This window comes from Electrona antarctica (genome assembly GCF_951216825.1).
Source record: "Electrona antarctica genome assembly, chromosome: 20".
Taxonomy (NCBI): domain Eukaryota; kingdom Metazoa; phylum Chordata; class Actinopteri; order Myctophiformes; family Myctophidae; genus Electrona; species Electrona antarctica.
In genome coordinates, this window is record NC_136801.1 from 32,334,477 (window position 1) to 32,357,256 (window position 22,780).

At 44.5% G+C, this 22,780-nt stretch overlaps 1 protein-coding gene across 4 annotated transcripts in view; it reads left to right on the forward strand.

The window, feature by feature from the left end:
• Positions 1-628: 628 nt before the first annotated feature.
• Positions 629-22,780, forward strand: part of LOC306913549 (palmdelphin-like) — a 39,614-nt gene continuing 17,462 nt past the window's right edge. For all 4 annotated transcript variants that reach the window (XM_079490278.1, XM_079490280.1, XM_079490279.1 and 1 more), the window contains exons 1-2: positions 629-710; positions 20,998-21,049. In XM_079490278.1, coding sequence (XP_079346404.1) covers positions 21,005-21,049 — 45 coding nt within the window. In that variant the 5' untranslated portion in view covers positions 629-710; positions 20,998-21,004. The remainder of the gene's footprint in view (positions 711-20,997; positions 21,050-22,780) is intronic.

A 22,780-nucleotide genomic window follows, 5' to 3' on the forward strand; every position in this document is an offset into this window, starting at 1 on the left:
TATGTTATTATGTTAAGACACAGAGACACATTGATACTGTCAGAGGCTCTTTGATGCTAAATATGGAACAGGAGACACCCGCTAATTGTACGTCAGTATCCATGTCTGCATTTCTGTCACTGAAGAGACAGCTGAACACACACACATGCGCGCGCACACGCACACGCACACGCACACACATGCACACAGTTTGAGTGTGGTTTTAGTGCACTATTGTAAACGGCCTTGAGTGTCTGTGTGTGCACGCTTACTCGTGTGTGTGTGTGTGTGTGTGTGTGTGTGTGTGTGTGTGTGTGTGTGTGTGTGTGTGTGTGTGTGTGTGTGTGTGTGTGTGTGTGTGTGTGTGTGTGTGTGTGTGTGTGTGTGTGTGTGTGTGTGTGTGTGTGTGTGTGTGTGTGTGTGTGTGTGTGAGAGAAACGTCATTGTTTGGCAGTGGTATGCTGCTGGATGGCACATGGCTCTACAAGCGACCTGAGAGGCACATGGGTAGAGAGAGAGAGAGAGAGAGAGTAAGCCTTTCTCAGCCGCCCTGCTCTGTTCTCCTTAGTACACGCTCTCTCCGGGCTCAGTAATGCTGGATCCATCTACACCGCGCTCAACACAGTGATACCCTATCCATCTCCACACACACACACACACACACACACACACACACACACACACACACACCGCTTCACAGTTCACATTCCTCGAAAGCAACCCACAAAGCGGTGAGTCATTGTCTCCTTTTAATTCTCTGTTCATAGTGTCTGTCATTTAGTTTAATCATGTTTGTCATTTCTTCAAGTGAGTGTAAACAGTGTATTCATGTAATTGACTGTGATGACACTGTGAAATCCTCAGTAAGTGATTATTTTGACAGGGACAATAGTTTTATTACTGCGATAGTAATCATTGCTATGATTATGACATATAAAACATATTTTACCGGATAAACAAGTGAAACTGAAAGTGACGACTCAACAACGTGTTGGAACACTATACAATTGAAGCTGATAAATGGATGGAAATTGTATGTTTATACTAAAGAGATGAAGAGACAGCGGGAGACCCATGTTACTGAACAAACACTTTTCACAGATTTATATTATTATTACAAAACATAAATTAAACACTTAAGCCCTACCCCCATCGGTTATTCGAAATTTTCACAAAGTTCACAAAGCATTATATATGCCACACTGTGAGTTTACAGATCGGCGATTATAAGTTATATCGTACTTAATCCAACCCGAATCTAAGTCAGTCTATAACAGGGGCTCTCAACATGGGGTCCAGGGACCATCAAGAGTCATATAGGCTACAAATGGACCCATATACGAATCTGTGTAACAAATGGAGCCAAATGGACCCTTATGGGTCTGTAACTCAGTGTGTAACAAATGGAGCCAAATGGACCATTATGGGTCTGTAACTCAGTGTGTAACAAATGGAGCCAAATGGACCCTTATGGGTCTGTAACTCAGTGTGTAACAAATGGAACCTTATGGGTCTGTAACTGTAACGAATGGACCATTTACAGGTGTGTAAATATGAGAGTTATGGTGGTCCTTGGAACAGGTCTATCACATCAGTCAGTGAGTGTCCATGTTGGTGATTGAGGTAATGAGCTATATCGAGGATGGAGCGGGGGATCAGTTGATTCTATAATCTTTTAATTCCTTTAAGCTGTCGTCGTTTTGACCCGTGTGTGTGTGTGTGTGTGTGTGTGTGTGTGTGTGTGTGTGTGTGTGTGTGTGTGTGTGTGTGTGTGTGTGTGTGTGTGTGTGTGTGTGTGTGTGTGTGTGTGTGCACGCTGGGGATGGGGGGGTGGGATGTAGTGTGTGTGACTTGTTTAGTCGGCTGATTTAAACGTGCCCGGCTTTGCACTGACGACCACTTTCACTCATGGACTGACCAGTGTCCACACACACACACACACACACACACACACACACACACACACACACACACACACACACACACACACACACACACTCTCTCTCTTGTTTATTGTACAGAAACTCTGCTCAAACAAAACCACTGAACAAACCTAACGGGAGTGTGTGGGTGTGTGGCTGGCTACTGCTCTCTCTCTCTCTCTCTCTCTCTCTCTCTCTCTCTCACACACACCTACACACACACACACACACACACGCACACACACACACACTAGACACCCACCTCCACATGCTGTTATGCATAGAGCTCCAGTCACCCCGCTGTGGTCTCTGCTACCCACTCATCTCAGAGTACATCACAGCAGCAGCAGCAGAGCGATTAGACACATCTTAAAGGACCATGCCACGTCACCACTTTTCACCCTATCTTCATATAATTGGTCCTCACTAATGTTCATGATAAAATGCCACCATTTGTTCTACTCCGTCTGTGTCTCAGTGGCGTGCACAGACGGGGCAGGCGCTCAAGTGAAAAAAGGGCACCTTGTGCAGCGCGTGGAACCGGCCGGTTGCCTTAATAGTGTGAGATTTATAGATTTTGGGGCCTAAGTAATATATTAGAAGCTTTTTTTTTAATCAAGAATTGATCAATGTCACCATGGTCCACATACTGTACAGTGTAGGCCTACTGTACTGCTCTAGCACCCCCTAGTGTCTATCTGTGCACGCCACTGTCTCATATAGGGCTGTGGGCAGTAGGCCCGTCCACCAGTGACATCATCGTTAGGCAGATTTTTTAAACAAGATTTAAATAAATATATATAGGCTATATATATTATATTTTTATTATCGTGAAAACAATAGATTTCATTTTTCGCATGGCAACGTTTAAGGAATATAAATATATGGTAAATGGTGCATTTATATAGCACCTTTATCCAAGGCGCTTTACATAGATTGTGCATTACATTTACCCATTCACGCACACATCCATACACCGATGGCAGCAGAAACCATGCAAGGCACCAACCAGCACATCAGGAGCAATTAGGGGTTCAGTGTCTTGCTCAAGGACACTTCGACACTAACTCTGGGAGAGCCCGGGTTTGAACTGGCAACCTTGCGGTCACCATCCGGCCACTCTACCCCTGAGCCACCGCCGCCTGCAGTTTCTATTGGCTTGGATTCCCTATCGATGATGATCAGAAAAAAATGGTGCTATTTTATCATGATTATTACTGAGGACCAATTCAAGTGGTGAAGCAGTCCTTTAATCACTGTCATCTGCATTCCTATCTATCTAAATAGATGAGAATGTCAACAAAAGATAGATATATATATAAAATATAAAAAATAAAATCACTGGCATTAGTCAGTGTTTTGACCAAAAAATTGTTTTAGTCATGTTTTAGTCGACATACATATCAAATGATTTTAGTCGTCAAAATCGAAAGTTTGATTGTCTCGACAAAAATGTATTTTAGCGGTGCCTTGATGGTGTCGTACTGCCTGATTTTGGTTGTATGCTGACAATAGTACAAGCTATACAAGCTCACAACGCGCCGTCGTCGCAGCTCGGCGCGTTGAGGCTTACCGTGTTAGTAACGCCTGTCTGTAGTTCTACTGTATATGCTTCTTGTCGGGCAAGCATGCAAGTTCTCGTGACAGTGGCATGTAGACGGTGTGTGTGTACATTATCTTCCTTACATTCAGGGCTTAATTAATTCTTTCTGTGCTGCTAGCTGGTAGCATAAGTGTAGTTAAGCTGTGCCAGCGCCTACGCTCACTTTAAGAGCATCAGTTTCCTCCCCGCTGTAGCCCGGCCTGCACACTCTCACTCTAAGTACAAATATATACGTACCTAGCAAATAACGTCTCATAGCTGGGGGGGTACGAATATATTCGTACTTAGCAAAAAAAAGTTAATGCCGGAACCTTCCGCTTGCGCTCCGGTACCCGTAGAGGGCGCTCCGCCAACTCGAATGCACCTACAGCGTATTGTTTTCTTGTATTTGTTCTTCCAGGCTTCCCGCTCAAGTTCTTTTTTTTCCTCCCCCTCCCCTCCACAATACATTCGATCGACAATCTCTCTACAAGTTGACTATGCATTGCATCCATCAATGTTGTTACTGAACAACGATCTGTTTTCCCCCTCCCCTCCACAATACATTCGATCGACAATCTCTCTACAAGTTGACTATGCATTGCATCCATCAATGTTGTTACTGAACAACGATCTGTTTTGCACTTCACACCTGTGTGAAGTGAGGGGCGCTCTTATCATCATGCATAATCTCATTCTGACCAATCACAGTTTGCGTCCTCACTTTTCAGTCTTCATTTTTCTGCCCTCACTTTTTGAGGGGCGCTAGCCCCTCATATATACAGCTTTTCCCCACACATCTCATATTCGACAATGAAATGAGAAATTAGGTCAAATGTCCGCAACACAAACATTAAATGCCATTGACAATTTACGCCATCTTGTCCCCACACGTCTCATATTTGCCATCGACAATGAAAGGAGAAATTAGGTCAAATGTCCGCCAAATATGACGTAAATTTGTGGCAGCAGGCAACAGGCATTCTGATTGGCCAGTATGAGATGATGTACGATGATCAGAGCGCCCCTCACTTCACATGGGTGTGATTTCTTTTCTTCAACATGTGCTTTGCTCAGCCGCAATCAAATCATCGCTATGGGGTGATCAGCCAATCACAAGCCAATGTTTGTGTTCACACAAACCCGGAAAGCGTGTCTTTCCGATCTTGAGGTCTCTTCAAGATTCGCTTGGAGAATTTGCATCTTTATTGAAATGAAAGAGGATTTGTGTCTTTCTCCATGTCAGAGGTTTGTGTCTCTCTTTTACTCCAATACTCCAAGATGTGGTTATAACATGATGCAAATATCTCCTCCTAAGTTATTCCTGGCTTCTTCCTGAAAGCTGAAAGCCTTTGAGTTAAAAAGCCAAAATCAGCCAATCCTCTTATTATCATACAACAGCCACGGGCGTAGCTTAAGAGGTCCAAGTATTGTATCTCTCGAGTATTGCGCAATGTCTGACATCTCTCTACCAGCCACATAATGGATTTCCCCTGTGGCACAATCGTTATGCAAATGCCCAATCACAATTTGCGTCCTCACTTTTCCGTCTTTACTTTTGTCTCCGATGTCCAGAAAGCTGGGCATAGGAGGCGAGGAGGGGATGGCGCCCCTCAAAATTGAGGAGGTATGATTGGACAAAAACAGGGGAGGTAGTGTTTTGATTGGTCAAAAACAGGGGAGGTATAGTGTCTTCAGTGTTCTGACTTAATTACGTCAACCTGATGTAATTACTATGACATAAGATCAGATATATAATATTCATCGATTCCTGTTTTGAACTTCAGTTCCCATCCTCAATTCAGAATTAATTTTGCTAGCAACTTTCCCTGGCAACTATAAAGCCATGGCTTTATACTTGTGTAGTATATAGGATCACCGACTGACTTCCACACTCTGATGGAACCTTGAACTGTATTTTCATTTGAACCGTCTCCAAAGAGCACCTGTGTCAGTTCCAGATAATCACAGACCCACGCAGTGCTCCCTCAGCTCTCTATTGATCCTAATGTCTCCTGGCATCCCTGGCACATTGTATCCAAAAATGTAGTTATAGGTTAAGACAGATTTAGAAGGGGGAAAAAATCAATAATTTACAATACATTTACAAAAGCTTGTAAATCGGCTACCGTATGTTCGCTATTTTAGCTATTTTTTAGCTATATTCTTAAAGTATAAAAGGGAATCTGAAGTTGCCTAGCAACTACAATAATGATGTTGTCGGCTTTCACAACACCAGTGAATCATCATTGGTGATTCTGTTCGCCAGGTTTCCATTAGTACACTTGCATGTACTAGAGTAGACCCCTAAGGGTCTACTCTAAACAACATGCTATCTAAATAGCATTCTGCAGTCTACCTTTGAAACAATACCTTTGTACCTGGTAAACAACGAACCTATAGCATCTGTCTACGTCGCATTCGGTGCATTTGATGCTCAGGACGAAGTCATTGATAGTGTTTAGTGGGTTGAAACATTACAGGCTATGCAATGAGGACACGATAAACAATCTGACATTGCATGCGTGTAATGAAACAAATTATTATTACCACACGGTGGACAGAGGGAAGCACATCTTACAGCAGAACTCTGCCTCACGCAGAGGAGTGTAACTCCCAAATGTGCAACATCCTTAATCAGTAACACTCAAATATGTAGCATTATATCAAAATAAAAACTAAAATGCATTCAAATACATTACAATACAGGTTGTGTTGGTCTGTTCCCTGACTAAAACGTCCTGATTTTTGAATGGCCAACCCGACCACGACTGGACTGCATTCGGATTGGTTCACCAATCCTGTTCCACACAAACGTCATACATCAAAATGGTGTCAGTGACACAAACACCAAAACTTCCACCCTGTTAAAGGGATTGTGACATTAAACAAAAGTTTTTGTAATTTTATTTTATTTTTATTTTTTTCTGAGCTCAATTCAAAACCTGAACTTTTGACATTCAGTATCGATTTTCTGTGGTCTGGGGTTTTCTGGCTTAAACAAGTGCTCTGATTTTCCTGCTGTTTGTGATGTCACAGCCTGCAAATCCCATATATTTCATTGCCGTTCAAAAGGCTTCCAAACCCCACAGAAAATCCACTGAATTCAGTTCAGGTTTTTGAGTGGTGTAAACCACTCCTACAACTGGCTTTTGTGTGCAGAAAAAAATGACCATGGTTGCTATGTTCAAAATAATTTCTGACGTAATTAAATCACACCCGGGTGAACTGGATGACCGTAGCAACCGTGGTCATTTTCTCTGCACAGAAAAAGCCAGTTGTGAAATCACATCCGGGTGTGATTTCATTACGTCAGATCAGAGCTGATCAGGCTACATAATACCTTACCTTATTTCATTACGTCAGACATTACGTCAGACCACAGCTGATCATGCTATATAAAACCTTACACCACTCAGTTCACACGGGTGTGATTTTTTTTTGGGTGTAATTGAGGTCATAAAACAGAAAACAGAAAAAATAAATGAAAATGAATGCCATGAAACCTTTAAATAACCAGGTAAAAAATGGAAATGGTTCAGTAAAGTAGAAGTATAGCTACAGTATGTGATCCTTGTACAGTACTTGGTCCACCATTGTGTGAATGTGTCCATGTTGTACAGGTACTAGTCCTGCAGACTGTTAATCCGGCAGAGGTCAGAGGTCAGATTAAAGCAGGGATTAGCAGGTGAGCAGAGGACAGGTTAAGAGAGGACATGCGGGGTCAGCAGTGGTACGCACAGCAGTACTGTGACAATTATTACATCATCACATGAAAGCAAAGTAATTTATCCTGATCACAATTAGTATTGCCTAATTGTTGGAATCGTCTCAATCATGTTAGTGCTGCAAGATTAATCGAGGGGAAAAAAAGAAAAAGATCATGATCTAGATTGAGACACCGATTTGACCTCATTTCTAAATTTGAGCAAGAATGGCGATCTTAATTCCTGTGGAGGAAATCAAGATTCACATTTGAGAAAGGATCATGCTGCACTAATTCATGTGTATAAAGAGTAAAGACAGCAGAATAAATCACACCCGTGTGAAGTGAGGGGCGCTAATATATTAAAGTCTAACTCATGTTGATTAGGTGATGTAATGGTGATGTAAAACAAACACAACAAACATTAAACTCCATTAACAATAAAGAGACAAGCACACTAATAATTAGAGTGTGATTAATAGCAATCACAAAAACAGACCTTTAACAACAAAATATATATTTCTTTTTTTTTACGAAAACATCGCTTAACACCACCTTTTACTCCCATGAATCATATTGCATCCCTATTCTAGGCATGGGGTATATTGTGAGCTTTCTGCTGTATTTGAGCTTGTAGATCGGCTGTTTCCGATGTTTGGTGTAGATGGAGAACATGAGGGGGCCAAGGATAGACCCCTGGGATCGACCCCCAAGTCGACCCTGGTCAGTTAAGTATAGGGTTTAAGTGATATTATAGAACATTGGGGTATTATTTGGTCAAAATCTTCAAATCAAATTGCGATAATCACCACGTCACAATATGACGTAAAAAAGATTTAGTCTCTGTGACACATCTAGGGGCCGCAATCTGCATTCAAAGATGTTCCTGGAAGCTTTGTCATTGGTCGAAAAAAACCCGGTCGCAGTGACTAACCAATCAGGAAGCAGACAGGCAAATTGACCAATGACAAAGCTTCTAGGAAAATCTTTGAATGCAGATTGCGGCCCCTAGATGTGTCACAGAGACTAAATCTTTTTTGGGAGCGTTCTACCCATTGCTGGCTGTGTGAATACCAAAAAAATAAAAAATAAAAAGGTCATTAAAATGTTGACATAGTACTTGAGTAAATGTACTTTAAAAGCAGATCTGGGGTTTCCCTGGCTTCCATGTTGACTTGGCAGACTGTAGTAGTATGTGTTTGAAGGGTGTCTCTGGTGTCACATAGAGTAGGTGCTGACATTGTGACCTGTGAATGATAGGACCTCATATTCACTGACACTTAGATGTGTTGACTACCAAAATACTCCACAGTACCAGACGACAAATGACCAATGACCACATGATCAATGGTGGACAGTAATAAAGTACGGATCCTTTCCAAGTACTGTTGCTCACTTACTTTCATGTATCTTTCACTTACTTAACTGTATTAATTCAAAGCACATTTCTAGGGAAGGACCCCTGTCCCCGGCTGGGACCCAAACTTACAACATTAAATAGAGTGTACTATAAAGCCTTAAGAGTAATATTTGACCAGGAGTATCTATAGATTCTATACTTTGACTCAAGTACTGGGGTTGAGTACTTTGCCCAGCATTGCACCACCACTAAAACGTCTGGGTTTCCGAGGCTGAAACATGGAGATGCAAGGTTTCTGCCCAACAGGGATGATATGTTTTCTCATTTGACTGACATCATCAAAATGTACAGTAGTCCATCTGTACACGAACTAGCTTCCTTTTCTGATGTTAATACCCTTCCTATCTGCCCTGTGCAGCTCTGTTCCAAACACCTTAGCTTTGAAACATGGTTGACTTGACATCCCTTTGCTTCCCTCTGTCCTCCCGTTCAACCCGAACCGTCTCCGTATCTGTTCCTTCATTTTGACAGCCTTCCCTGCATGTGTTCTCCCCAGCTAACCTGCTTTACAGAATCAAACCGGCTATTTCCGGTGCGCAACAACACCGCCACAAAATGAAGTATATGAATCAATCATGCTTTGAAGAAGAAAGCCAACTGAACTCTATGGAATCCAAATGACTAAGTCAGTCAGTGACTGAGAACTTTAATCCATGGATGTGAATGTGTTTGGTGTTGATCGGAAGGTCTAAAGATGCATAGTTGTCAAGATTCAACATTAAATGTTGTTGTTACAGTTGTTGTTACACTGTCTTTGAGCTTTCTGCTTGGGAATCGGAACGTTCCGAGGTCGACCCCCCCCCCGGTTTAGTGTTGAAGTGTCCTTGAGCCAAGACACAGAACCCCTAACTGCTCCCGATGTGCAGTTTGGTGCCTCGCATCATGGTATCAATAAGGTCCCTGACGCTTCAATCCACTCTTTATATAGATGTGTGTGGGTGAGAAAATGGGTGTGTGTGCGTGTGTGTGTGCGTGTGTGCGTGCGTGCGTGCGTGTGTGCGTGTGTGTGTGTCCTGAGCATGATGTTAAACTGCTCCGTTGTAACTACCATCGTTAATGTAGTGGGTGCAGATTTAAGATGCATTTGCAACCTCTGTGGACACTGTGTGCTTTTTGTGTGTGTGTGTGTGTGTGTGTGCGTGTGCGTGCACGCACGCACGTCTGTGCGTGCGCAGGCGTTTTTTGAAGGTTAGGTATGCATGTGTTTAAATGACATAACAATAGATTCAGTGTACACACTGGATATCATATTTATAAAGTACTGGTTTTGTTTGACACAAAGAAAATCACTGTTTGTTCCTCCTCATTAGAAGAGAGAGCCCATTCATCAGCTGCAGTTTTATTTTGCTGTTTTGCTGTTCCAAATGTCTCCAATTTGACTTGTTTACTCTGAAATCTGTATTCTCCCTCCTCGGCTTTGCCTTGTGTTCAATCATCCTGATTGGGCTACCGGCGCGGCATCTTATTATCCCTTGCTTACTTACTTTTCACCTCGGATGCAATGGGAGCTGTGCCTCATTTACATTAAGTCACATGGTGCTGTGAGTGTGCGGGCATATACGTCTCATACAACACACACGCACACTGGACAGCTGGACATTTCAGTGGTCCATGCATGCGATGACAGCACTGTGTGAACACCAGCTGTACATAAATACACGTCCCTGCTCCTGTGTCTTGGAGGATCAAGTTATATCCTATAGGTATTTTGAGCAGCATGATACGCTAGCGTGGCTCTGTTCCCTCTGCCCTATAGTTGATTCCCTATTAAGCACAAAGACACTTTAGTAGATAGAGGCTCGGGTTGTGAAGTTACCTTCTCAACAGTGACGTAGAGTCTGTTGGGGCCGGGGGGCCAGGGCCCCCATGAGGAATTGGACCAGGGATCTCGGCCCTCATGAGGAACTGGACCTGCGCCGCGCCCGTTCGCATAATTCTCGTCTTGCATTGACTTTGTAGTTTGTATGTAATCGCGCCGCTCTAACCATCCAAGTCTGGCACCTTAACACCTCTTTTTTTCCTCACTGTCCGGGACGGGGGGTGGTGGGGGGTGGACCGCGTTGCCTGTCCCTTGTACACACATGCAGATCAGGCATTGAAATGCTATTCTGGTCCGATCGGGCCCCCATGACGATTATAAAAACATTTCGTCTCTGCTTCTCAATATGTAATAAAAAAGCCATCGTGACACGTTGATGTAACTTCTGTTTTCTGATGCGAGTGTGGAAGACGCGTAGAGGGAGAAGTGTGTAGACGGCGGTCACTACAGAAAGTGCATTGCATAGTTGTAGTTGCACATCAAACAGTCCATGCTGACAGACTGAATTGCTCACCGGCGCATCGAGCATCTCATAAATTACACATGATGTCAGGTCACTTGGAAACTTGGAGAATGGAAATGAAAGAACTAAAAGTTCGGAAGTGCACGCCCGTCCATCTTCAAGTTCAACCGATTTTCCAGGGTCGGGTCGCCGGGGGCAACAGTTCCGGCAGAGAGCTTACTTCCACTTCATGATGTTTATACTTTGACTATTTGAAAATAGGAAATATATCACAGCACATTGTGAGCATTGTGACTATTTTCGAAACATTTTGAAGATGTTTGATTATACAAGAAATGGAGATACTCAAAGTAAAAGTGGCTTGAAATTGTACTTAAGTACAGTACTTGAGTAAATGTACTTATAGAAGTTTACACAATTAAGAGAATGTAGAATAATTGTTATTTTGATCAAGATATTAAAAGTTTTGGGTCTGAGAGGCAAATTCTCATGGTGGTCCGTGGCTCAAACGCCCAATAAATAATGGGCCTTGATATGAAAAGGGTTGAAAACCACTGCTTTACACCATTGAAGTTGGGTGGTGTTGTATGGTGGTGTTGTATGCTGCAACATGTTAGTCTCCATGTGTGGCTTTAGTTTCAGTAGAGCTGTAGTTGATAATGGAAGACTGGCTGACCGTGGATTGTGTCCAGTTTCCCTCGACTGTACTGTCACCAGTAGGGAAGCCACTCGATGGCTTGGTGACATTTTATTTTCGCATGTCATTGTTTGTGTGGGTGGTCTGCTGGTTTTATTTTCCTGTGTCATTGTTGTGGGGGGGGGGGGGGGGGTATTCTGGGAGATCAAGGTCTTACTTTGGACGAGCGGTCAGAGGGGGGCTGTGTCTACAAACGCACCACACACGGGCAACACGCACGCACGCACGCGTGGAATGGACATGAACTTTGTACTGCTATTCCTTCAACTCATTTACTTTGAGGACATTGACCTCTAACCTGTAACCTCTAACGCATAACCTGTAACCTCTAAGCAGCCCGAGACCCCTAGGGGGTCCTCAGAGTTAATACAGGCCTGGGGGTCCGTAAAATAATTGTGTGATAGGACATTGAGGGGACATAATACACACACACACACACACACACACTCACTCACTCACACTCTCTCTAAATGGTGCATTTATATAGCGCCTTTATCCAAGGCGCTTTACATAGATTGTGCATTACATTCACCCATTCACACACACATTCATACACCGATTGCAGTGGAAGCCATGCAAGGTACCAACCAGCACATCGGGAGCAATTTGGGGTTCAGTGTCTTGCCCAAGGACACTTCGACATGTAGACAGGAGGAGCCGGGATTCGAACCGCCGACCCATGGATCATTGGCCGACCTGCTCTACCTCCTGAGCCACAGCCGCTCTCTCTCTCTCTCTCTCTCTCTCTCACACACACACACACACACACACACACACACACACACACACACACACACACACACACACACACACACACACACACACACACACACACACACACACACACACACACACACACACACGCTGAAAGCATGCCATACGATCCCATGTGGGCAATGGGTATGTTATTTGAATGACCTCTGTGAATGGAGTTGTGTCCTTGCCAGTTTGGCTGGGTCCACCCTATTATTTATAACTCATAAACAACATGAGAGATCATAACTCTGAAATAAACACGTGAGGGGGACTAGAGCTTAATACTCAATCACACCATTAAACACTACCAGCAACACGTGAGGGGAACTAGAGCTTAATACACAATCACACCATTAAACACTACCAGCAACACGTGAGGGGGACTAGAGCTTAATACACAATCACACCATTAAACACTACCAGCAACACGTGAGGGGGACTAGAGCTTAATACACACTACCAGCAACACGTGAGGGGGACTAGAGCTGAAATAAACACTATCAGCAACACGTGAGGGGGACTAGAGCTTAATAAACACTACCAGCAACATGTGAGGGGGACTAGAGCTTAATAAACACTACCAGCAACACGTGAGGGGGACTAGAGCTTAATAAACACTACCAGAAACACGTGAGGGGGACTAGAGCTTAATAAACACTACCAGCAACACGTGAGGGGTACTAGAGCTTAATAAACACTACCAGCAACACGTGAGGGGGACTAGAGCTTAATAAACACTACCAGCAACACGTGAGGGGGACTAGAGCTTAATAAACACTACCAGCAACACGTGAGGGGGACTAGAGCTTAATAAACACTACCAGCAACACGTGAGGGGGACTAGAGCTTAATAAACACTACCAGCAACACGTGAGGGGTACTAGAGCTTAATAAACACTACCAGCAACACGTGAGGGGGACTAGAGCTTAATACACAATCACACCACAAGTCTCTCACAATGTCCACATAATCGCCTGATCACAATTCCAGTGATGTATTATGTTTTCTTTTTTTTTAATCACATTTTGTGAATTCATATCAGATCCCATGAATGACCTATTAAGCCCTAACCACACTAAAGGGTCAAGACGGTTTTAGCGTTGTCCCTGTGGTGTGATATGTCTTGTTGCATTTTGACCCACGTTGACCCTAGTGATTCAACGCATGGAATGCAATGGCCCAAACCACACCAAAGGGTCGAGCCGGTTTTAGCGTTAACTCCTTGCAACCGTTTGGACCCAAGGAGTTGCATGGTGACCCTTTGGTGTGGTTAGGGATTTAGAGTACTGATGTCATCAAGTTGATGTCATGGAAGCCATACTATTAACTGCAACACTAACTACACCTGACCTATCAAATGTCATGTATAGTGGAGTACAGTAGTAAATTAAACATCTACTGATGCACAAACTTGGACACGTCATCAGTGACCTAAAGGGTGTTCAGTAGCACCTAAAAATGGAGTTAGGTGGTTTGCTCCCATAACAGCAACTATATCTAGCCTATATTGTTGTAAGCTGAATGTGAAGAAGACCAAGGAGCTCCTCATAACCCCCCGGAGGTGGGACGACCTTGACCCTATTTCGCAGCTGACACTCGGTGGGGAGGTGGTGGAAATGGTCGGCAGCTACAAGTATCTCGGGACCACTATTGACAGTGGGTTGACATTTAATGACAACACACAGGCCATCTTCGCAAAGTGCCAGCAGCGGACCTACCTCCTACGGAGGCTGAGATACATGGATGTTGCCCCCCCCCCATCCTCCGCAGCTTCTACATCTGCCATATAGAGAGCCTCCTTACCTTTTCTTTCCTGGCTTGGTATGGAGGGCTCTCAGAGTCCAGCAACAAGGCTAAGCTGCGGAGGGTAACCCACGCGGGGTCTAAACTCTGTGGGATGCAGAGCTCTGCCCTTCAGCATCTCTACGACCAGAGGACAGTGAAGAAAGCAGGAAAGATCGCGAGAGTCACAACTCCTAACCTCAGCACCTGCTTCAAGGTCCTGCCCTCGGGTAGGAGATACACTGCATCGAGATTCAAGAAGGCAAAGGGCAGTGCCAGTTTCATGCCCTCTGCCATTAGGCTCCTTATCAAACACAAACCCCCAATACCTGATTCACCTCAACTGGACCTGCTTGCCAGTGCCCCCGGCGTGCACACGCACGCACACACACACACGCACGCACACACACACACACACACACACACACACACACACACACACACACACACACACACACACACACACACACACGCACAGAGGCACATTCATGACATTATGAATGTTTCATGGTGTGGAGAGAGACTTTGCTTTCTTTTAAATGGCTTTAAAAAAATTGAATTATTTGACTAGTACTTTGCTGGGTGTTTTATTGTATTGTATAATTATTTATTGTCCTGTATGTATTGTCCTGAATGTATGCATTGACCTGAGCAAAACAATGTTCCCTTGTGGATAATAAAGACATCTAATCTAATCTAAGACTGAACATGCTGCATGTATCCGTGTAATTATCTTCCGTTCAATCCATATCCGACACGGATTGCACATGGAATGATACAGACTGTACTGTCAAAATTGTACTTATAAGTGCAGTAAATCTTCCACCACTGGCAGCAGCACACGCGGCTGTTCCATGCGTGTGCGTGACAGACAGATTAATTGTGAGGCAGTACACCTACCTACTAAAACCAAGACCCTGGCAGCTACGCACGGTGCTGTACAGAACACATTTACTATTAACACTTTGTGTAACCACACTGTGATGTCACATTCCTACATGTTCTGTCAAAGATGTTTCTCTCTCTCTCTGCTTATCTCTAGTCTGTCTATTCAATGTTCTGTCTGTCTGTCTGTCTGTCTGTCTGTCTGTCTGTCTGTCTGTCTGTCTGTCTGTCTTGGGAATCTCGTTAATCCATTCATGCGCGTCACTAATTAGATGACGAGGCATTTGGCTACCTTAAGAGAGTCATAGTTACTCCCGCCGTTTACCCGCGCTTGATTGCATTTCTTCACTTTGACATTCAGAGCACTGGGCAGAAATCACATCGCGTCAACACTGTCTGTCTGTCTGTCTGTCTGTCTGTCTGTCTGTCTGTCTGTCTGTCTGTCTGTCTGTCTGTCTGTCTGTCTCTCTCTCCATCTCTGTCCGTCTCTTAATCTCTGTTTATGTCTGTCTCTCTCCCAGTCTTTCTCTCTATCTATGCCTGACTGTTTGCCCCCCCCCCCCCCTCCTCTCACTCTAGTCCAGTGCTGTCCAGTAGAGATTTATCACTGCCCATTAAACGTCGGTGTAACCACATGGTGATGTCACATATTCCATATTCCTTGGCATGTCAGGTCCCCGCCTAGCCATTTAGAGCTGGCCTGTCATATAAACTCATCTTTCAAAAGCACGACGTGTCACACACATGCGCCAGCTGCTTAGCATTCACATCTCTTTGTGTCACTGGCACACGCAGGGATGTGTTTTCGATGTGGAACTAACTACGCATTAGTCCGACTACTGCTAATCCGACATGCGTGGCCGGTTAAGACTCACCCCATGGCTTCCGCGTGTGGTTATGTTAGCCTGGGTTCCAGCGTGAATCGCTGCGTTCCGAGAATCCGAATTGTCACTGCGCTAATCAGTCTGGCCAGCAGGCAGCAGACTCGTATTTCAAAATACTACTGTCCCATTGTTCAAGTGAACTAAATGGAATAACATTCGATTGTGGGTTAATAAATATAGGCCTATACAAGGAGGTTAAATGGGAGGCTATTGTGCAATCAAAGTTACCAATACAAGCTAGTTTCAGAATTATTTTATTGACCGGTCAGGCCGGTATGGTACCAATATAGGCCTCATGCCTACCATAGGCCTCAGGCCTACCATACCAGGCCTCAGGCCTACCATTGCGTGGCACATCTATGCACGGAATATCTATGTTCACAGTGAAAGGGGGTGTTGTTGAGAAGAACCACACGCCCACTCACTATGCATATTTCCTTTGGGAAACCCAGCCAATATCAGTCACCAGATTATTAAGCAGGGACGTTTCTTTTCAATGAGTCTAACATTAATAAACGTTGGCGTAACCACATGTTGATGTGACATATTCACATATTCTTGTCCGCTAAGCTCTTTAGAACTGGCCTGCAGGCATATAAATCCATCATCATCACAGACACGCGCCAGATGCTTAGCATAGATCTGGCGCATGTCACGGGACGTGTCTTCAATGACTATCATTCATTAGAAGGACAATTTCAGTCACCAGAAGCAGGGACGTGTTTTCAATTAATCTACAACATTCAATAGGATAATTGCATGCAGTCACCAGAAGCAGGCACGTGTTTTCAACGATTCTAACATTCATTAGAAGGCAAATATCAATCACCAGAAGTAGGGACGTGTGTGTTCAATGAGTAACATTCACTCTGTCTGTCTGTCTGTCTGTCTGTCTGTCTGTCTGTCTGTCTGTCTGTCTGTCTGTCTGTCTGTCTGTCTGTCTGTCTGTCTGTCTGTCTGTCTGTGTGTGTGTGTGTGTGTGTGTGTGTGTCTCTCTCTCTCTCTCTCTCTCTCTCTCTCTCATCAGTGTCACGTTGACCACTGCAGAATGGTGGTGAAGGGCATTAATGAAGCTTCAGTGTGAATCTCAATTCCCATAGTCCTCCACCGTGCATGGCTGCCTAACACGAACACTCTAGGAGTCTCACTGATGACAACCACCACCAGTGAACCTGTCCCTTATAGTCTTGCGTAGCCAGACAACTATTCCACAATCTCCAAATGCTGTATGGATTCTGGAACTATATACGCTGTCCGAAAGCAGTGAAACAAAGCTGTCATCTGTTTGTCATTTCCGTTCCGAAAATCTATTTTAAAATATCTTTACATTAACCCAGTGTCCGTTGCAACCCCCCTCACTGCAGTACATTGTACTACATTCATGGTCAAATGTGTCCGGTCTGTCTTAACTGCTTTTATATGAACACAAACACGTATATTCAATGTATTCAACCAGTGGTTAACATGAGTATATCCAGTGAATATGAAAAGAACAGACATTGAAATGGTATTAAACTAGAAGCTCGACCCGCCTGTGGTGGGTCTCGCGTCGAACGCCACGGGTCTGTGTCCCAGTGCGATCTGAGTGAGACACACGCACCTTATCTTCGCCCACTGACCGTTTGTTTTCTGTGCTGCCTATGGCCAGGTTTTGTTCTGTGTTGTTGTTGTTGTTTCTCCGTGAATGTAGTGTATCCGCTGTCCGTGTATATTATCGGGCCATCACACCATGGAAAGGGAAACCACGGAGCTGGGTTGAAAACACGGTGGTAGAGTTGGTGACATTATCGCGGCCGCGGAACACGGGTGTAGGCGGCGGTTCCACATGCTCTGCATGCGTCACACGGTCTACGACTTGCCCAGCTGAACTGAAGTGTGCCAACGTATTCTTTTTTGGGACCGCTACATTTACAGAGCAAACATGTACATAAACGTTCAGAATTCAAATGTAAAGTAGTAGCAGCGCCGCTATTGGTTGAGAGGTATGTTGCACTCATACACTGGTCGATATAGGCCACACTGCACCACACTGCCAATACAAACTAATAGGCGAGTTTTCCGATGCACCCCATTTGAGAAGAATACCTGGGGCGCTCGGATAAAAATGCCTTTTATTAAACAACGCGGACCAGGAAAATTCTAACATCCGTGGCACCTATGGTGTGTACTTTATATTTGACATCTGGACGTCTGTAGGCCTACACGTTTGCTCTGCAAATGTAGCGGTCCCAAAAAGACAGACTGAAGTTGCTGCATGTTTCAGGGCTATACCGGCTCAATTGTGTATAGATGGATATTGTACATTCAAAACGAAGACCATAATCAGTACAACTAACAGAACATGAACATGAGCAGTCCTCTGTGCTGCGTGCGTGCGTGCGTGCGTGCGTGCGTGCGAGTGATACCAGTTGTTTTTCTCTCCACAATAGGGCTTTTGAACCCATGACATTTTATTTTAATGGCCACCTCTGTTGTCTCGCCTCCACTGCTCGCAAAGTGCTCCCATGAGTCATGCTTTTATTTTTTATTATTATTCTTTTTTTGTTAATATTAGCATTAAAACCTTTGTGTTTAGCCCACAGGTTGGGAAACACACTGATATTATTTTAGGATGCTGTTCTGCTGCAGTGGTTTATATCAATCATAGTTCATTGTGTGATCCAGAATGCTGCAGCTCGCTTTCTCCCCCCTTTCTCCCCCCTTTCTCACATGTCTCCCCCCTTCTCCGCTCCCTCCATTGGCTCCCATGGTTGCTGCCCACACAGACTAGTACAAAACTCTGATGCTAGCATTCAAAGCAACCAAAGGTACCCTCCCGTGCACTCAGATCAGCCGGCGCAGTGAGGCTGGAAGTGTCTCTGCTAAAAAGGCTCCACACGTCCCAAACTCTTCTCCCCTCTGGCTCCAAAACTATGGGAATGCACTTCCCATAGCAATATCAGCACTGCAGACTCACTCCCAATCTTCCGCCGTAGTCTGAAAACCCACCTCTTCACAAGTTCAGCCCGTAGCACTTGCCGTAGCACTTGCCCTAGCCTCGACAATCTTACAGGTGTATGCATAGGCTCAACTTTTGTAACTTAGATAGCATTTTATGTAGACATAGCACTCTATAGTGTATACACATAGTTTCATTATATAGTTTCATTATATAGATATTCCACTGTACGTATGATTCATGATGACTATTTTTGATGTATTACCATGGTTGTTGTTCTTGCTTAATGTAAATCGCTCTGGATTAAGAGCTAAATGCCTACATTTTAAATTGTGTGTACAGTGCAGAGATGGCAGAATGAAGAAATCACCCGTCAAGGGCTTCTGCCCTCCCCTAAAAACCCTCCCCTACTGGGCGGGGTTTCTGGCAGGGTTTCTTTATTTTTACAGGAGTTGGGCATTGTCATATTCTAATACAGTCCCAATGCTCCATCAGCACCTCAGTGGCGTGTTGTCATATTCTAATACAGAATCAATGCCCCATCAGGACCTCAGTGGCTTGTTGTCATATTCTAATACAGACCCAATGCCCCATCAGCACCTCAGTGGCTTGTTGTCATATTGTAATACAGACCCAATGCCCCATCAGCACCTCAGTGGCTTGTTGTCATATTCTAATACAGACCCAATGCCCCATCAGCACCTCAGGCTTGTTGTCATATTCTAATACAGACCCAATGCCCCATCAGCACCTCAGTGGCTTGTTGTCATATTCTAATACAGACCCAATGCCCCATCAGCACCTCAGTGGCTTGTTGTCATATTGTAATACAGACCCAATGCCCCATCAGCACCTCAGTGGCTTGTTGTCATATTCTAATACAGACCCATCAGCACCTCAGTGGCTTGCCTCACTAATCATTAGACTCCCAACTAACTACACCTCCTGGTATCGAATCCAATCCAGCTTGTGACTCTATTTTTGTGGCAACCGCAAATATATATAATATATATATATATTTTTTCTTTTAGACCTCGACAGAGTCTGACCTACGTGGCGGGTTAAGACTGAGGTTAGGGGTAGGGTAGGGTAGTCTGGAACTCACCTATGCTTTTTATGGCATAGGCAGCTCCCGGCAGGATCCGCCGGGAGAAACTATGCGCAGCTGCGCGACATGAGACTAATTACTTAGAGCGACAGAGAGAGAGAGGAGTGTGTGTGTGTACATGTGTGCGTGTGTGTGTCAATTTAACAAAGGTGCAGCCGATCAGAAATCAGCAGAGAGTGAGAGATGTTTGCGCTACTCTATGCCGAATTGAAGTGGACTCGGACCCAGACTTTTTTTTTCTCCCTGGAAATAAAAACGTCTGGGTTTCCGAGGCTAGGGGTAGGGTAATGTCCGACATACATATGGTACGTGGCCATACATATGGTACTGAGGTTAGGCTTAGGTTAGGGGTAGGGTAATGTCTGACATAAATACTGTCAGGAATACCTCAGTATTTGGACCCGTATGCAGAATAACCCAGGCAACAACGACTTGCACTCAAGCACTTTTATTTGAACTCAGAAAACCCTCCCAGGGCATATAACATAAAGTCCCACTCTTGGGAAACACAGTTTCCCAGTTATAATCGAGCAACCTAACCAATAACACAGAGTCACTAATATACCTCCATGCTCATTAACCAAAGTCTCTTCAGCTTAGAAACGTAGGTGGACACAGTCTCACAATCAGCCAGGGGAAGGGAGGCAACAGAGGGGCAAAGGTAGGGGCGGCGGTCCAGGCGTGGTACGTCCTAGGACAGGACGTGACACATACGGTACGTGGCCGGTTAAGACTGAGGTTAGGGTTAGGTTAGGGGTAGGGTAGGGTAATGTCCGACATACATACGGTACGTGGCGGGTTAAGACTGAGGTTAGGGTTAGGTTAGGGGTAGGGTAGGGTAATGTCCGACATACATACGGTACGTGGCCGGTTAAGACTCACTTCCGTGTGCGGTGCCACTCCCAGTGACTACTGGGCTTGGCTGCTGAATGCAAGGGGTTGGGCGGACATAGTTGAGGAGTGATATGTCCTGTGTGCAAAATCTAGGCGCTGTTGTTTCACTTGTTTCCTGTGACCTCTAACCTCTCTGTGACCTTCCTGTACATGTGTTGCAGGGTCAGCATGGAGGAGGCAGACCTGTTGAAGGAGAGACTGCAGGCCATTACGGTAAGAAGTGGGGGCCCTTGGGGGGGTTCCGGGGGTTGGGGGGGGGGTTCTTTGTAAGTTTGCTCTGAGGAAGGCTGAGTGCCGAAACTGCATTGCATCTGAGTCAGTCTTGCATCTTTTATTTTGGCAGTGCCACTTTGGTGGTTTTTTGGGGGGTGTGGTAACCTGACTCCGCCAGATGGGGCAGCAGAGAGTACACTACTCTCTGCTGCCCCATCTGGCGGAGTCAGGTTAGGGGTGTGGGGTCCTCAGCTAAATTATATTCAATTACCTTACAGTCATTTTAACCGTCTTAATCCATACTATATAATTTGGCTATTCAAAAATCTTGAACATTTCTGCAAATCTTTGAATTATCTTTTTTATGAAGCGAACATTTTAAAGGACCACTTCACCGCTTTTCAACCTATCTTCATATAATAGGTCCTCACTTATAATCATGATAAAATGGCACAATTTTTTTCCTACTCGGTCTGTGTCTCATAGGAGGGCTGTGGGCAGTTCAGAAACCCGTCCACCAGTGACATCATCGATGGGGAATCCAAGCTAATAGAAACTGCAGGCTTTCTAGTCCTGAAAAGTTGCAATGCGAAAATGGAAGCCATCGTTCTCACCATAATACAAATCTAAACATTTTTGTAAAAATATCTTATTTAAAAAAAGATCTGCCTAATGATGATGTCACTGGTGGACGGGTTTCTGAACTGCCCACAGCCCTCCTATGAGACACAGACTGAGTAGGAAAAAAATTGTGCCATTTTATCATGATTATTAGTGAGGACCTATTATATGAAGATATGTTGAAAAGTGGTGAAGTGGTCCTTTAACACAAATCTTTGCCTCCATCTTCCCACACACTGATATTAGTGTGGAGTGGTGACGGCGAGTGTGGGTGGGTTTAATGATGAGCCCTTTCCACGCTAGCGCTGTGTGTGTGTGTGTGTGTGTGTGTGTGTGTGTGTGTGTGTGTGTGTGTGTGTGTGTGTGTGTGTGTGTGTGTGTGTGTGTGTGTGTGTGTGTGTGTGTGTGTGTGTGTGTGTGTGTGCACGTGTGTGTGACTGTGCGTGCGTGCGTGCGTGCGTGCGTGCGTGTGTGACTGTGCGTGCGTGCGTAGGTGGGTGGGTGGGTGGGTGGGAAGAAAGCTCTCACACAAACAAGGCTGCTGATGTGAATGTTACTGCTTTGAAAGCAGGGTTCCATGTGTGGGGGAAACAGAGATGGCAGGGGCTTTGTCTGAACCACTAATGCATCAATTGTATAGACCTACGTGTTTTTACGACACATTTTGGCAAGAATAATGCCACAGACGAAAAACAGTCTAAGTCCACACTATTTATCCATAATGTATAAATGATAGATAAGGGTTCAGGACAACGAGGCCTTTTCGTGGAGGGGTCAGAATGAAATTTGGACTTAGACTGTTTTTCGTCTGTGGTAGGCTACTCATCGATCCAACGATCTGCAAGCTGACACTAGATTGGCTATTTTCAACGATAGACCAACCTCAAAATAAGGCTTAATTGGTTAATGTATGTTCTGCAATAATCTAAATCCACAACTCGTTGTGAGACAAGAGAATATACTGAAATAAGACAATAATGTTAACAACACCAGGCTGCTGTGATGCTATTATGTAACATAACAACTGGCTAAGTGTTATTGTGAACAGGTGGGCACATGCGTACACGCACTCACGCACGGCCACACACGCACCCATTTGTATATTCTGTC